This window comes from Chanodichthys erythropterus, chromosome 5 (assembly GCF_024489055.1).
Source record: "Chanodichthys erythropterus isolate Z2021 chromosome 5, ASM2448905v1, whole genome shotgun sequence".
Classification (NCBI taxonomy): Eukaryota; Metazoa; Chordata; class Actinopteri; order Cypriniformes; family Xenocyprididae; genus Chanodichthys; species Chanodichthys erythropterus.
In genome coordinates, this window is record NC_090225.1 from 20,676,986 (window position 1) to 20,693,387 (window position 16,402).

General features: G+C 38.1%; 2 protein-coding genes across 4 annotated transcripts; one reads left to right on the top strand and one right to left on the bottom strand.

Annotated features, from left to right (window-relative positions):
- Positions 1–473: 473 nt before the first annotated feature.
- On the top strand, positions 474–3,737 carry mtres1 (mitochondrial transcription rescue factor 1). Its single transcript, XM_067386515.1, has 4 exons — positions 474–563; positions 2,548–2,984; positions 3,270–3,342; positions 3,555–3,737. The coding sequence occupies exons 2-4, from the start codon at positions 2,557–2,559 to the stop codon at positions 3,735–3,737; spliced, it is 684 nt and encodes a 227-aa protein (XP_067242616.1). The 5' UTR covers positions 474–563; positions 2,548–2,556.
- A 1,287-nt stretch (positions 3,738–5,024) lies between these two features.
- bend3 (BEN domain containing 3) lies at positions 5,025–10,007 on the bottom strand. Of its 3 annotated transcripts, XM_067386514.1 has the most exons (5): positions 9,600–10,007; positions 8,923–9,395; positions 8,789–8,843; positions 7,472–7,626; positions 5,025–7,288 (listed from the first exon to the last, which is right to left on the bottom strand). In XM_067386514.1, the coding sequence occupies exons 3-5, from the start codon at positions 8,838–8,840 to the stop codon at positions 5,027–5,029; spliced, it is 2,469 nt and encodes an 822-aa protein (XP_067242615.1). In that variant the 5' UTR covers positions 8,841–8,843; positions 8,923–9,395; positions 9,600–10,007; the 3' UTR covers positions 5,025–5,026. The 3 variants fall into 3 exon arrangements, with proteins under 3 accessions (XP_067242615.1, XP_067242614.1, XP_067242613.1); XM_067386513.1 differs by lacking the exon at positions 8,923–9,395 and having other exon boundaries at positions 9,600–10,006; XM_067386512.1 differs by having other exon boundaries at positions 8,789–9,395; positions 9,600–10,006.
- Positions 10,008–16,402: the final 6,395 nt, after the last annotated feature.

Sequence of the window (16,402 nt, forward strand, 5' to 3'; positions counted from 1 at the left end):
CAGAAGTGTCCGTCCTTGTGTGTATTCCGCCTCACTGTGAGAGTTTTGACTGGAGGAGGCGCTCACATGATGTTTTAAAGCCGCTGACCCCCAGACGTCCACCTCCAGCCACCAATCCAGAGAAACAAGTGCGTTTGACTGGGCGGGCGTCTGGTCTTCTATAATGCAGAATACACTAGAACGGCAAAGATAGTACAAAAAGTGCGCAAAGAATTCTGGAAATTCTGGTAAAAAAAAAAAAAAATATATATATATATATATATATATATATATATATATATATATATATATATATATATATATATATATATATATATACTAATGTTTATTAGCTAATGTATATATTATAGCTAATGTATTTATTATATAACTTTAAATTATGATATATCACCTTGTCCATTTAATTTTATTCTGCATTGTGTATAATAATTCATCCCGACTCTAGAGGGCGCTGTAATAAGTGCACTACTACAGCAGCAACGACTGCTGGTATGTTTTTACTGTGCTCGTTGGTCAGTTCGAGATTAGAGAGTCAACGGGAGATCACTCAACTCACTCAATAGGTACATTTCTTCTTTATGTCGTTGTTAAACTCAAAAGTGTTATTTTTGCATTTGTTGATGGTGACGTTTTCTCAGTATAGTATTGGCTTGACCAGTGGTGTGTGCTAGAAGCTATGAGTTGCTTGTTGTCATGAAAGTGAATCAGATTTTTACAAATTATATCATGCTGTTCCTTATGTAAGTATAGTGAATATCATTTCAGTTCGCACTTCAAAATAATTATTTATTTATTTAAGTGTACGGACAAGTTGTTTGGCATTATATAAGAAGTTTAGTTAACATGAAAGCCATGTCATCAGTTGTCAGTGCTGTCAGCTGCATGTCTGTCACATTAACTCAAATTTATGTGTAGAAATTCAGCCGAGATTCATTTCAATACGACATTTGACATTTTGTGTGTATTGTAATGTAATGTATAATGTTAAATACAAACTACAAACTGCTCCAAAACCTGTACAAAATACACACTCTAGACTTGGATTTTAACATTAAAAATATCAGCATTACTACTGCATGTCTTCTTATTGATGTATATATTTGTTGCTATATCCTGCTGAGACCCAGGGGGGGAAAGTAAAAGAATGCAGAATTTAAAGAATTTAAATAATTTAAAACTAAAAAGGAATTTAGTGTTTTTTTATTGTTATTTGTTGTTTGGAGCATAGAAACTGCATTAGCTGCAAAAAAAAAGATATTTTATTCATATGTTATGCAATGTCCACTGTTGTGAGTCCGTTTCTTCTTTTTTTTTTTCAAAAAATAAGGCATGAATAGACATGTATAGGCAAAAAAAAAAAACTTTTTTTTTTCATTCACCAATCCATTTTTAGGTTTCAGGATTTTCTTTAACCAAACATTGTATAAAGACGATTCTCAACTATTTTACTTAAAGGTGCTAAAGAGGATGTTTTGTTTTATACATTTTTGCAATATTACTTGAAACTGTGTTTACTAACTGATAAAAGACTATTTATTAGGTGCACTGAAAGGAATAATATATACATCATCTGTGCACAAGGTAGGGCCTTAAAAACATCATCGCGTAAACGATTGGCCCTCTGGCTTGTCAATCACTGCCGTGACGTTCCTTATGAGAGACGTGCGTGGATTGGCCCTCTGGCTTGTCAGTCACTGCCATGATGCCATATATATATATATATATATATATATATATATATATATATATGCACACACACACACACACACACACACAATTCTCAATATAATATTGAACCGTTTGGTACGACATCCACTGTTCAATACGCGCTTGTGAATTGCGTTTTTTTTGGTTTTACGTTTAAATAAGTATGTTTATTTGTAATGGTCAATTTATGTTTACTAACTTCACATATATGTTTATATTCAAAATTTAAGAATTTATGTGTTCCCCAGTTTGTACATGGGCTACCAGCAGCTGTGAGATTTCAGTGTTAATTTTAAAATAAAAAATTATTTTACATTATACAATACACTAGGAACTAGTGGATTTTTCTTCTTAACCTCTTACTGTTCCTATTGCCTAAGCATAGAATAACAAAAAAACACTCTTACGTGTAAAGCCATCAGATCCGAACCGAAAACTGTAGTTAAAAAACCGAGGTAGGTATTGAACCGTGGGCTAACTGTATTGTTGCATCCCTAATAAATATATATATAATGTACATGAAAGCTTCTTTGGTAAAATACATTTTAGGATGCACCTCATTAAGATTTAGAGAATTTCCAGCATATTTAGAGTGAAATCTAGGCAAAGTTTGGTGACTTGTATTAATGTAAATTTTGTATGGTGCATAGATGGCCTGAGGAATGAAACTTTCTTGTGCCTGGCTGTTCTGGTGCTTTCATCAACTAAACGGCAACAATTCAATTAATGTGAGGGGTCCAGACTCCAGAGTGATTTTGCCAGCTGATTTTTTTTACGATTAATCTGCATTTTTAATGTTACCCTATTTCCATGATCTTTTCCCCTTGTGTCTGTGTTCAGTGTAACAGTATGCAGAGTCTGTCCGTGCAGGCACTGGCTCTGCGGCAGCTGGGCAGGCTGAATTCCCTGCAGCTGCTCTCGCCGTGCCATGGCTCCGGCCTCAGCATGTGGTGCCCACGAACGTTACATGCTCGTCAGCTGTGGGGTTCAGCCACTCCACAGACGCACCGGACAGCTATGTGGCAAAGATCGTGGGATGCTCGGCAAAGCTGGTTGCTTCATCAAACACGGCTCAAGAGCACAAGAAAAAAAGGGAAGCAGAAAGTAATGCAGCAGGAGGAAGAGGAGGAGGAACAGGAAGCTTCAGAGGCTAGTGATTATGAGGACGAGCTTCAAGATGACCCAGGCCTGCCAAAAGACTACAAAGACCATGAGAAAACCGTCCAGTCTCTACGTTTCGATCTGGTTTTGAAGGCTGGATTGGACATTGCACGACAGTAAGTCAGAAAACGCTCATCATGTTCAGAGATTAATTCTGACAGTTGCAAAGTAGTTTTCAGTTCCAACTGCAGCTGTGATGATGTAGTTTAATCTATATTTACACTTTGGAACAGATCAGCTTTTTGTTATTTGGACAACTTTTTGTTTTACCTCATAGAACCTCTTCAGAGAACGGATGAATTTTGTATACATTCAATATGCTCTTATTTTTTCTGCACTTTTAGTGTGTGGTGTTTTGGCCAGAGGCAGTGACTAACACACACCATTTATCTCTTTTACAGTGGTGTGGAGGATGCTTTTTATAGCCTTAAATTGAGACTGAATGGTCAGAAGCTCTCAAAAAAGAGCAAAATGGTGAGTCAACGCCCCCTAGTGGTATAATCAGAACAAACTTTACTTATAAAATAAGCAACATCAGCTGAACAAATTATGGACACAATAAAGAAACTTACCCTTCTTGTGGTAGGCTTCCCATTACTGGCTTAACTAAATTTATCTGAGTAGTGATTAGTATAAGCAAAAATGGCACCTTAAAATAACAGTCCATGGTCTGCTGCCTCCTACAGGTTAAAGTGGGGGATACGCTGGATCTGATACTAAATGAGGACAAGGAAATGGACACAGTCTTGCTGAAAAGAGTGATCTTAAAAAAGGTGGTTGGAGAGACAAAAGATGCAGAAAAGCAGAGAGTCATTCTAAGAAGCTGGAAACACCTACAACTTCCCAGAAAGGATGTGTACAAGCAGTGAAGACCAATTGTATTATGTGTTAGATAGGTGAAAGGTCAGAAACTGGGACAAGAGTGGTATTTCCTATTTCAATCTCCAGCCGTTTGATTCAGTGTTTTCTCTGCACAACAAAAACTGAAGGTCTTTCTCACATCTGTTCACTTGACAGTAGTTCTCATACTAGTTAGTTCTCATGTTCTCATACTACTTGATGTTTTTATGAACTTTACAGGTCACAAATGAAACACAAACACATCCTAATGTTAAGAGGTGGTTTGGGTTATATACATTTTTTTTGTATTTTTATTTAGTATTTACTAGTTTCACAAAAATACCATTGTGAGATAGATCAGATAGCGTTTGGGATATCAAATATTTTCAGGATTTTTGATCCCCTGTTTATAGCTTATTTAGCTTATACCATTGTCTTTATGACATTGGTAGATTTTCAGTGAGCAGTTTTCAGGAAAGGTACAGAGAGCCTCTGCATACAACTCTACTTAACAGAGCCAGATTAAAAAAGAAATGTTTTGCACAGCATGTTTGCGGATTATTCAAAAATGAGTCCAAACCCAAACAAATACAGGTTCCAAAACTGTATTGCTTACTTTTTTCTTCATTATGATGACCAGAGGTGGAATGTGCAAAAAACACAAATTTGATCTTGATAAACATCAAAGATAAACTTATTTGTCTTACCTTAGTTTTTTATGGTTTTCTCTGAGGATAAAGGGCTCCCACTGACCCTGACTTGTGTATATGAATTATAATAAAAGGATCATGAAACCCATCTCGGCTAGGAAGTTACTTTTTTATTTAAAAATATATAACATATAACCTGGTGCTATAGTTTAGTACAGGTGAATAAGATTGACTTCCTATAAGGCAGGACATACTTCAATATGTTGATAATTAGAAAAAGCCAGTGCTTAAACATTGCTACAACTTAAAACAATATATATATCTTCTCTGCCCTCATCCCAAACTAAAGTGACCTATTATTATTTTAAAGAACTAAATGTTTACATTAAGTTGATTTAAGGCTAACTTTAGCTTATCTATTAATCATTAGAATAACATCAATAATATTTTGGCATATAAATAGTAACACTAATATCTGTCACGTGATAGTGGCTTCAATCACAAACTTTTCTGTCACCTACTATCCTATCCTGTTTGAAGGCCATGGACATGAACTGGACCTCAAACAAGGACAAGTTTCAATATGCTTCAGCTTATGGACTTGTGCAAATAACAGGTATGTTGTGTAAAATATAGGAAAACAGGTCTGCACTTTGCAGTAACATTGTTTATGAATAAGTCACAGTGTTGTTTGATCTCTTTGCCTTCTTTAGAATGTCACATTTTTTGCGATTGGGGCGCCTGCAGCGCTCGTCAATGCTTGGCACACATTCATAGTGCCACACCTCCTCCATTTTGTCAACAGGGTAGACGGCCTCCACGTAATGACGAATAAGTCTAAGGCGCACAGGGTCTAGCTGTTTCTTGTTGCAGGCCCCAGAGTGGTTGTACTGCAGCCGTAAATTTTCCTGCGTAAAAAGCTCCGGAAAGAGACGGACAAGAAGGCGGGCAGCAAAATTTCCCACAGACAGACTCTGTTGGACAATCTCCCTCACTTCAGCATCTGTGAGCAGGTAGTCAGAAGGCACTGGGAAGTCTGGGGTGGACACTGAAAGGTCCTCAAGAGGAATCTTGCAGAAGTCTTTGCTGCTTTTCTCCAGGGGTGAAGACAGGACTTCAGAGTCCTCTTTCACACGATCGGAAGTGAGAACATTGATTTGGCCAGCAGTTAGCAGAGAGTCTTTAGGGTCAGGCTCTTGGTCAGGCGAACAGGCCTTCCGTTGTTGCTGGTATGTACGTCGTTGGTCAGTATCCCGTCGCCTGCAACGCTCATCAAGTTTGCCGACAAACTCAAGAGTCCACACACGGTCATTCTTAGCTTGCGGGTAGAGTAGCTGGACGTAATGTCGGATGAGATTGATTCGTATAGGATCCAGCTGTTTCTTTCCTAGAGATCCGCTGCAGTTGTAGTATTTTCGTGCATTCTCGTAAGTGAAGAGCTCAGGGAACATGAGAACCAGGAGACGAGATGCAAAGTTCCCAATTGATAAACTGCATTCGTAGTTGCTTTTTAGCTGTTCCTTAGTAAGTAAAAACTCCTGTGGAACATCAAAGTCTGGAGGAGGGATCTGTAGTTTATCGAAATCTACAGGCTCAAGCCATGATTTTTTAGACCTGCGATTTGGTTTCTCATAATCACACAGGTCACTGATCTTAACAATGGAGATGTTATCAGGGAGACGGGTGGTATCATACATCTCTCGGTTGTCGCGACCACTGCCATTTACTGAAGTGTTCTCCAGTGCTTCCTCCATTCGTTGTACACACAACTGCAGCCAGGTTTCCTCTGGGATATCAGGGAAATTGGCCTCCATGTATTTTCTTATAATTTCCAGTCTGTCCGAATCAATGATCAACTGTCCAATGCTGTTGTGGCCCTCTGGCAACTTGCCCTCCTCAAAAACCTCTGGGAAGAGTCTGTTCAACAAAAACACGACAAGCTCCTCAGGGGAAGTTAAGTCTTCAGAGTCGTCACCAGCAGCCTCGTGGGGGTCGAACAATATATCTGAGCTGACGTTATTGGGATGAACATCATTGTTATCTCCAGAGTTGAGGGAAAGACTCTCATCCTGGGCATCTTCACTGATAAAATGGAAAGCGTGATTCGGTTCCATGTCAAACCCGACAATCATCTGAGCCTGTTTGTCACACATCTGACCGCTCTCCATGTCCTTCTGAGCCCAGAAACGATTCAAGAAATCATTGATCTGCAGCAAGCACTCCGTCTGCCAGACATTTTCATTTTTCACCAGGGGGTAGCAGACTTCCACATAGTTACGTATTAACTGAAGGTGCAATGAATCTAATGTCCGTTTAGTTGTAAGGCTGCATGTGCTGCAGCCGTGTGTGCATTCCTTTGCTGTGAAAAGTTCTGGGAACAGTTGAACGAGGAGTCTGCACCCAAGTTCGCCCGCACTGGACGTTTGCTCCATCAGCTGGGTGAGCTCATCACTAGTCAACTGGTATTCAGGAGGAGGTTGAAATTCCATGACCATCTCAGAGGGCTTCATCTGCTTTTTAATGCGGGTCACTTCCAGCGAGAGCAAGTCCACCTTACTGTGCAGCTGGGTCATACTGGAATTCAGTGTGTTGAGGAGGAAGAACATCTTCTCGATGAGCGGGTAGAGGTGAGAATCCAAGGCAGCAGGAGACCCCGTGACCCCCACACTAGGGGAGGCCTTAAACATGTGATGCTTTCTAGAATTGCCCAGTTTTTGGAAGTGGACACCATTATGGCTCGCTCTGACTCCATTGTGGGCTCCGTGCTGGTCCAGATTGGATGCAGCTTTACGTTCAGAAATACGATGTGTGATGCTGTAGAGTGGTTTCCTGTATGAAGAGATGGAAATCTGCTCCTGAGGAGATAATCTGTGACTGTGAGAGCATGACCTGCTTCCATCATCTGAACTGCCATCAAGATGTTCTCCTACCTGGAAAGTAAGTGTGAAATTTGGCTGTTAATAGTTTGCACCAGAAGAAACGTCAGACCAGACATAGCCTGTTCTTTAACAAGTCTTGACAAATTATATCCCAAATACAATGTTTAACCTGTAGAAGAGCTGAAGTTGTGATTGTAACAAATCTTCCTTTTCATTACAGCCGTTTCTTCTTACCTGTGTTGTCACCTTGACCCTCTTCCCACTAGTGAGCTGTTCCACCTCAGGGCCTGCATGTGCTGCTGAACGTTTTGTAATGCGCTTAAAGAAGCTCTCCATCTTTCCCTCTGAGTTTTCAATAATGTCTTCTGCATCTTTCTCGACTTTAACTTCTGAAGAAAAACCCAAGTTTTCATAACTATTTATAAATGCTAATAGACATTCTCTCACAACTCTGCACAACTTTAAAGGATTAGTTTACTTTGAAATGAAAATTACCCCAAGATTTACTCACCCTTATGTCATCCTATGACTTTCTTATTTCTGATGAACACAATCTAAGTTATATTAACAAATATCCTGATGCGTCCAAGCTTTATAATGGGAGTGAACAGGGGCAATGAGTTTCAAGCTCAAGAAAGTGCATCCATCCATCATAAACATAGTCCACACGGCTCCGGGGGGTTAATAAAGGCCTTCTGAAGCAAAGCGATGCATTTGTGTAAGAAAAATATCCATATTTAATATAAGTTATAAAGTAAAATATCTAGCATCCACCAGACCGCCTTCCGTATTCAGCTTACGAACTAAGCGTAACTGACGTCACACATCAGTTATGCCTTTTTCGTAAGTTGGATACGTAAGGCATAGGGCGTAGCGTAAGCATTTTGATTTGCGAGAGGCATTACACTTTCTTCATAAGTTGAATACGGAAGGCGGTCAGGATATTTATTAATATAACTCTGATTGTGTTCATCAGAAAGAAGAAAGTCATATACACCTAGGATGGCTTGAGGGTGAGTAAAGCTTGAGGTAAATTTCATTTTAAAGTGAACTAATCCTTTATTAAGGTGAAAGGACACTTATTTACACCAGGTTTTAAGATCGGTCTCAAGTGATCTGGAGACAGATGAACATTTACAGCTGGTAGTAACATGCATCTCCTTTGACCATTTGAATTTACATTTTCTTTATCAGGCGCTTGGATTTTAAAAAGAAATGATGATATGCATGGATACATTTATAATAAATCGCAATGTCATGTCTTTTTGACTACATCTGATTTTCTAACTCTGCCAAATGTTTTTGATTATACCTGTGTTTACTACTGTATACTTGATTTCTGTTTCAGGTGATCCAGTCACCAGTGATCTTAATACCAAGTACACTTTCAATGCAACATCTCCATTTGATGCCAAGGCAAGTCAGTACATTTCACTGGATCTTTTGATTTGGGCTGTTTATTTTGATGTGATGCATGTTAGTACACAGATAAAATTATGTTCAGTGAAAGTTCTCAAGGGGCTTTTAGTGTGAATCGTTATTTTTACATACTTTTATCAGGCACTTGTCCTTCTGCATTAACCATGCACACAGAAGAGCTCATATCCTGGGAAAAGACACACAAGACCCATGACTGATTATTACTGATATTCTGTGATAATCACACATCTAATCTGACCACATACATTTCTCTTGCACGTTTCCTTTACACTTGTCAGTCACAGCAGCTGTTCAGGGAATGAAAGTTTATGAATATCTCACTAACATATTGACAAAAAATCTTTCTGTATAATGTTTGTTTTTTTAAATAAAGTGGAAGCATTTGGCCTGCTGAAAGACAGTGAAGTCAGCATTACACACGACTGATCACAAATGTCATGGCAAGCGTGAGAAAATGATGGTGCGTCTTAAACTTCACATTCCCAGAGTGAATTTTCTCCACGTTGAAGTTCTGTGAGATTGTTTTCCTGTTTGTTTTTCATGTCTTGCACCGTGAAGTCTCGCCAGAGCACCGGAGAGGCGCTGCTTCTCCGTACCGACCCCCGTCCACCGGCTCCACTTCCTCATTCTTCCAGTGGAAACCCCACGGATCGGTACAACCGGGGATACAGACAGACAAGCGGCTCCCTGCTGCGGTCCTTCTTTGGACTGCATTCGCCTTAAGGAAATAATGTACACTTTATGTTTTTTTGCAGTAATACGGAGACCTGCCCTTCTCTCTCGTGTTTCCAATCCCTCCCTCCCCGTGCGCAACTCTCCCTCTTGCGTGACGCGGCAAGAAAAACATCCACCGATGAGTTTTCGCTCCGTCTCCCGCAGCACGGCGCGCACAAACTACCTGCGCGGCTGAAAACAAACTCACCTTTGCGACGCCGGGCAGCTGTGTGCAGTAGGTTAGGAGGCATCAGTCATGGTTGCGTCTTTAAATCAAGTGGATTTGTCCACGGGTAACTGTTGTCCGTGTTTCTCTCCGCTGCTTTTTTTCTCTAGTCAGTGCCCTCTCGCGTGACGTGACGGTACTGTGTCATTTCCGCACAGCTGTGGGTTTGCTGTGGGTTTTTGCCAGCCCACCCCACGTGAATCCCTGAGCTGCGACGCCGTGGCCGTGTAATACGCGAAGTGCGCGCTGTGGCGTGGGACTTCTCGTGACTCGCAGTCATTTCAGGAGGCCCCACGAGTGTAGAATCGCCCGCGTCATAGACCAGCGTGACAACACAAATTTACCTCACAGTAACCTAGCCTATATAAGGGGATTTGTTTTAGGAAACTTTTAAAAACTATGGTTTATGTAGGCTAAAACAGCTCATTTTGCACTTCAGCGTATATAATGGCTTCAGAATTAATAATGAATGTGAATATAAGATAGCTATTCTCTCTATTGCGCGAAATACTGTTTTATTTTGTGCATGTAGTGCTAATAGTGCATTCTGTTGTTTTATTCTAAAACATTGATTTGAAGGTGGTGCAGTTAAATAAATGACGTTCTGCAAATTCTGAGTAAAGAGATTGGAAATGTAAGCAACACCAAGAAAACCAAACGATAGGCTACCACGAATTGTTTGGGTGCACTTTGTCCTCACTGACGATTTTACATTTTATATTTGGTTTTCAATTCCCTACAGGTTTTATTTTTTTAATTATTCATTTACTAAGGAATTATTTGAAGAAGCATGTCTTCATAGATTAGTATGGGACTCGACTCACAAGTAGGCTATTGCGGTTTTTTGTTGTTGTTTGTTTGTTTGTTTTTATAAAACTAAATGTTGCCCAAAAAATAAATGTAATCGTATCTGTAACATTCAGGAAAATTTATTTTGAGTTTGAACGGACCAAAATAGTTGATGGCGCATTTCACATAGATGCAAACCCAGAGCCGGATTTTGAATAAAACTGGTTTGCACATATTTTAACTTTATCAGCGCATAAATGGGGTTATGTGAACTTTTCAGTCTTGTTCATGATATTTATAGGCCTACAATAGCGAACTGCATATTAATAAACTGTGCCAGACTCAGCGCTTTCATGTTGTTTACTGCCAGTTTAACAGTGAACTGCCGTCTAGTGGATACGACAAGTACTGCAGGGCTGTTTTGCTGTCAAATAATCTTTTTAAATTCTATTTTATGTGTCGTTGTTGTTAGATATTAATAAAAACTGCATTTATTTATTTTATATATTAACATATTGGAAGCAAAACAGTCCCCCCCCCCCAAAAAAAAAAAAATCCATAGGTCTAATTAAACTTTATACGGTGATGATCTATTTATATTGTCTGTTACAAACCCAAACCACAAAACAACATACTGCAGCTGTAGAATTTCGCACTATGCTAGCAAAGAGGTGAAATAAGTTCACTGCTGTACTCGTGCTCGTACGCAAACGCACACCTCTGACTGAGACTATGTTCTCAGACACTCATCAGTTGCACCCGATGTGGCCAATGTCCCGTAACGCGCATTAGTAATGTCTGCATTAGTGATGTCTGCATTAAGTCACGGAGCCGTGGCTCTTTGAGATGTGGGTGTGATGAGACGCCGGTCATTATTCAGGTAATGTGGGCTGTTTGATCCATCACGCGCTCATGCAAAGACGCTCGCGCCTCTGTTCTACGGGACGCGCGCGCAGTGAACGAGAGTCTCGCGCTGCTCGTTAAAGACTCATTTCAGCATGCGCTCATCTCATTTTTTATCTCATGAGAGAAAGAATTACATCCGTCAAATGGAGAGAGAATATTTTAGTGCCAAGATAAAGAAGAGTAATACAATAAGAACACATTTCAAACAGGCTACTTCAAAAGACTCTTTAAAACGAATACATCCTATTTTTAAAATAAGATGTTGGATAAACACATGGGGAAAATAATATCAAACTGGCAGACAAGAGTTAACTGCTTATTTCAGTTTTGTTTTATAGGCTATTAAAAATTATGTAAATGCCTATAGCCTACATTTTTTTAAAACAGACCTTGGCTTGTTGTTGTAGTAGAATGCTTTTTTACTGGGTTTTTGTTGTTGTTGTTTCATATTTTAAAAAGTTTTTTTTTTTTTCTCTGAATTTTAGTCAACTGACAGTTAAATGTGATTGTAGGCCTGTAGCTTTAAATTCACTATAGCCCAATATTCAATGGAGTAAAAAGTGATCTCTTACATTTACCACTTTCAATTTAATAAACTCCTATGGAATGCCAAGTCTGCCGAAATTAAAAGTAAATACTTAAATAAATATACAAAGTAACGTAAAAAAGCAAAAATAAATAAATATATCAATAAATATACATAGAAAAGCAATATATATATATATATATATATATATATATATATATATATATATATATATATATATATATATATATATATATATACATTTATTTATTTTTTATTTTATTTATACATCATTTCAATTTTTATTTATTTCCACATTTATTTATTTATGCATGTATGAATTTCCATATTTATTAATTTCTTTATTTCTACATTTATTTATTTTTACATTAAAGGTGCTCTAAGCGATGTCACGCGTTTTTAGGCCAAAACATTTTTTGTCACATACAGCAAACATCTCCTCACTATCCGCTAGCTACCTGTCCCCTGAACACACTGTAAAAAAACGCGTTCTCTGTAGTTGCCACAAGCTCCGAAAATGGCAATAAAAACAAACTGGTGCAGCCTGGACCACGAAACATAATAAACATGCTCCAGCCAATAACTGACAAAAACGATTTTAAATGCACGTTCATGACTGTTTCAGGAAGCACGGAGGGGAGGGGAGGAGGAGGGAGGGTCTAGCTAGCCTCTGTTTTGTTTGACAACACTTCGAACGTCAACAGGAAGTTACATCCACCCAGGATCACTTAGAGCACCTTTAATGTATTTCTACATTTCTTTGTCCGTAGGGTAATGAGGAGGGCGTGGTTTACCTCAGACATAGCAATCGAGTTCAGAGTAGGCGAGGGCGAAGCGTTGACACAGTGACACTTTTTGGTGTGGCTGAAATACAAGAAGTGACAGTCAGAGCATCACTGGTTATAATGGGTTCTCTTGGTAAGGTCTTATTATTAATCTCATTTTATTAATCTCAAGTTATCAACTGGAAATTCTAACGGAGCTAGTGAAACATACATGCCAATGACCACTAATAATTCCTTTTCTATTTATTGATATTCTGAAAAGAATAACAAGATACAAACCTGTAAATATTCATCTTCAGGTTTTTTTATTTAAAAAAAAAAAGGGTGTGTTAACCCTTTTTACAGTCTATGTGTTAACCATGACAATAATTCAGCAGATGCAGGGATACACAGACCAGAAGGGGGTAATCCCCCCCAACAAATCACACCCTGAGTTTAGGTTAATATAATAATTCCTCTATTCTGCATTTTCTGAAATTCAAAACAAATTATTAATGCATTCGTAATTTCCATTTCTGAATAGCCATAGTTGCTATATGGTCATGTATGTTTGTGCATTAAACTCATGGCCACGAGAAATAGCCTGTCAACAATTATGTTGTTCCCCCGAACATGTCCCCTCTCTGCCACCTTTTTGAACATTTGGTCATGTATTTTTATTTATTTATTTATTTATTTAAATAACGCATTAGGAATTATCACAGAAACAAATCTAGCTGAACCGCTGCAACACATGGTGTTGTTTTCGAATCAGCGTATTTGAAGGAATCAAACGAATGGACTCGTTAAGACCACCTGCCACCTGCTGTCTGTTTTAGTTTCATATTAAATGTATCATTTCATTGATTCCATCATGTCATATTTCTGTCTTCAAAATGTAAAACATTTTATCTCATAACATTTTTATGCACTTGTAGGCTAACTGCTGTGTAAATGCATTCATGTCTCCTGATGAAGCTTTGATTGCTGACACTGATTGGATTTTACTGGTACCTGCCCTACAGCCTTATCATATAACTGAATTTATCGATTGGAATGAAAGTGGCATTCATACATTTAATAAGGTTGCCCCTGGACATTAGTTTACAGGGGTAGGCTAAAGACTCCCACCGCTTAATAGAAAATAAGTTTGTTTCTGTTGCTGTCAGTATTGTTTTTGGAAGTTACATTAAAATGCAGTTCGCTTAAAAATATGAAGGCATGCGACAGGTGCTGTTTGAAAACCCAGGTGATAAAAAAGTACATTTCAATAATGTACTTAAAGTGCTCTAATTTCATGCACTAATTTGTACTTAATATACTAAAAATTCTTCTTTATACTTCTTAAAGGTGCTAAAGAGGATCTTTTCGTCGACTGAGAAACCAAAGACTGTTAGTGAGTTTTTTAAATGAACGCATGCGTAAGAACAACCCCCCTCCTTCACAGCTCATTTTGAGGGAACGCCTCCCAAAACTCGTGCACGAGTATTGGAACACGAGTGTTTACCACCGGCATTCGCTGTGTCGTGTTAGTGGATTCATTATGTCGGACTCACCGCGGGTAACTCATAATCTGCAGTTGTTACTCCTGACAAAAACATTGCATGCAGCGCCTGTGGAGTGTGGAAAGTTACTGGAGCGCGCAGCCGCACTCGTCTCTCACGAGGAACGTCACGGCAGTGATTGACAAGCCAGAGGGCCAATCGTTTACATGATGATCGCGTAAACGATTGGCTGATGTTTTTAAGGCCCTACCTCGTGCACAGATGATGTATATTAATATTATTCCTTTTAGTGCACCTAATAAATAGTCTTTTATCAGTTAGTAAAGACAGTTTCAAGTAATATTGCAAAAATGTATAAAACAAAACATCCTCTTTAGCACCTTTAAGATAATCTTAAGAACATCTAAGCATTCTCAACTGTGCTATTTTGAGACACCATGAAATATTAACTAAAATGTGCTTTTAACATGTATTTAGTTACCACTTGTACACTATAGGTTCAAATGTACTATAAGTAATATTTAAATAATTTTTTTAAAATGCAGAGATAGTACTATTTAAAAGCACATTCATATTTCATGGTGTCTCAAAATAGCACAGTTGAGTACACTTAGATGTTCTTAAGATTATCTTAATATACTAAAAATTCTTCTTTAGCACTTTTTAAGTACAAAATTAGTGCACGAAAATAGAGCACTTTGAGTACATTATAAATGTACTTTTTTTCACCTGGGAGAGCATGATGCATCTGTGCGTGTTTAATGCATGGCGTGTGTGTTTCACTAGCTCCGTTTCCATGGGCACATTTTGATTTATCTAATTGATTTATCAGATCTGTTGAAGATGTTGCTGTTCATGTTTTCCAGCCCAGGACATTTTACAAGTCCAGATCCAACGATGTTCTACGGCCATGTCCGAATAGAGTAGCCTATCCATGTCACACAGTACAGTTAGGGTGATGTTATATGACTTAACCCATGATATAAGATTTTGGCCATACTTTCCATCCAAGTCATTCATCCCAGTATCAACGTCAGTAGGCTACACTTCTTGTATTTCAGCCACACCACAAGGTGTCACTGTGGCCTCAACGCTTCGCCCTCGCCTACTCTGAACTCGATTGCTATGTCTGAGGTAAACCACGCCCTCTTTTCTTATGGACAAAGAAATGTAGAAATGAATAAATGTGGAAATTAACAAATATGGAAATAAATACATAAATAAATAAATGTGGAAATAAAAAATATGAAATGAATAAATGTATAAATAAATAAAAGAAAAAATAAATACATGTGGAAATAAATATGTTTGCTTTTTTACATTTCTTTGTATATTTATTTACGTATTTATTTATTTTTAATTTCGGGAGACTTGGCATTCCATAGAAAACAACATCTTGTTAATTTTGCCTTTGCCTGAAGTTCTCGTGCAGCATTGGTGACATTCATATTTGTCTTCACACTTGGAGAGATGAATGCAACAGGAACAGAAAACATTGAGGTGGTGCGAGAATGGTGCTGGAGATGAGTTTTTACAGACTAGAGCACAAGACATCCATCATCCTCGCAGACTGGCTTTAAAGCAGTGGTGTAGTCTACGTGATACGCAGGTATACGCCGTATACCCACTAGGAATGTTCAAGGATTTCCGTATGCTACACACTTAAAAAAGCACGAGGATACGTAACCATCCAATAAATCACAATAAGATTTGTGGTTTGTTGTTTTTCACATGAAACAAAGTCTCATATTTCAAATTCTGCCCATTTTACTACGTAATAATAAACAAAAATGTATTTATACCGTTTTGGCGCTCTTTAATGTGTCGTGGCCGCTGTAGCGCCTCATCAGTTCAAGAGAAGCGGCAGCGTGAAGTGCACGTGAACTGATTCTCTCTTACGCTTTAATACCAGTTACAGCGCGAAATAAACATGAATGAACATCTGAAGGTATGATAAATATGGAGAGGAGTATTTAGCTAAATATGCACCATATTACATATTAATTTAATTTTTTTTAATGTTCTTCAATATAGCCTAATGCATGTTTGAATAAATCTAAGTTGACAGCCACCATTTAAATGTTTTATATTTCAAAAAACGAATTGGAGTAGAAATTATTTTAAAGTGAGTAGGCCTATTATAACTTTATTATTACAAAAATTTCCTTAAGTGTAGTTTAAGTTTGTATGGAAATCAGTTTATTTTAACCTTAATATTAATGTAGCCTAATGATGTATATTTTACAGCATAGTTGAGATATTTTTTTTCTTGAG

Bases quoted from the DNA above. Each gene is read 5' to 3' on its own strand.
- mtres1 (XM_067386515.1), top strand. From the start codon at position 2,557: ATGCAGAGTCTGTCCGTGCAGGCACTGGCTCTGCGGCAGCTGGGCAGG. The intron at 2,985-3,269 runs GTAAGTCAGAAA...TCTCTTTTACAG, and splicing joins GGATTGGACATTGCACGACA to TGGTGTGGAGGATGCTTTTT. The intron at 3,343-3,554 runs GTGAGTCAACGC...TGCCTCCTACAG, and splicing joins TCTCAAAAAAGAGCAAAATG to GTTAAAGTGGGGGATACGCT.
- bend3 (XM_067386514.1), bottom strand. From the start codon at position 8,840: ATGAGCTCTTCTGTGTGCATGGTTAATGCAGAAGGACAAGTGCCTGAT. The intron at 7,627-8,788 runs GTATGTAAAAAT...GTTTTTCTTCAG, and splicing joins AGGACAAGTGCCTGATAAAA to AAGTTAAAGTCGAGAAAGAT. The intron at 7,289-7,471 runs GTAAGAAGAAAC...CTTACTTTCCAG, and splicing joins GGGTCAAGGTGACAACACAG to GTAGGAGAACATCTTGATGG.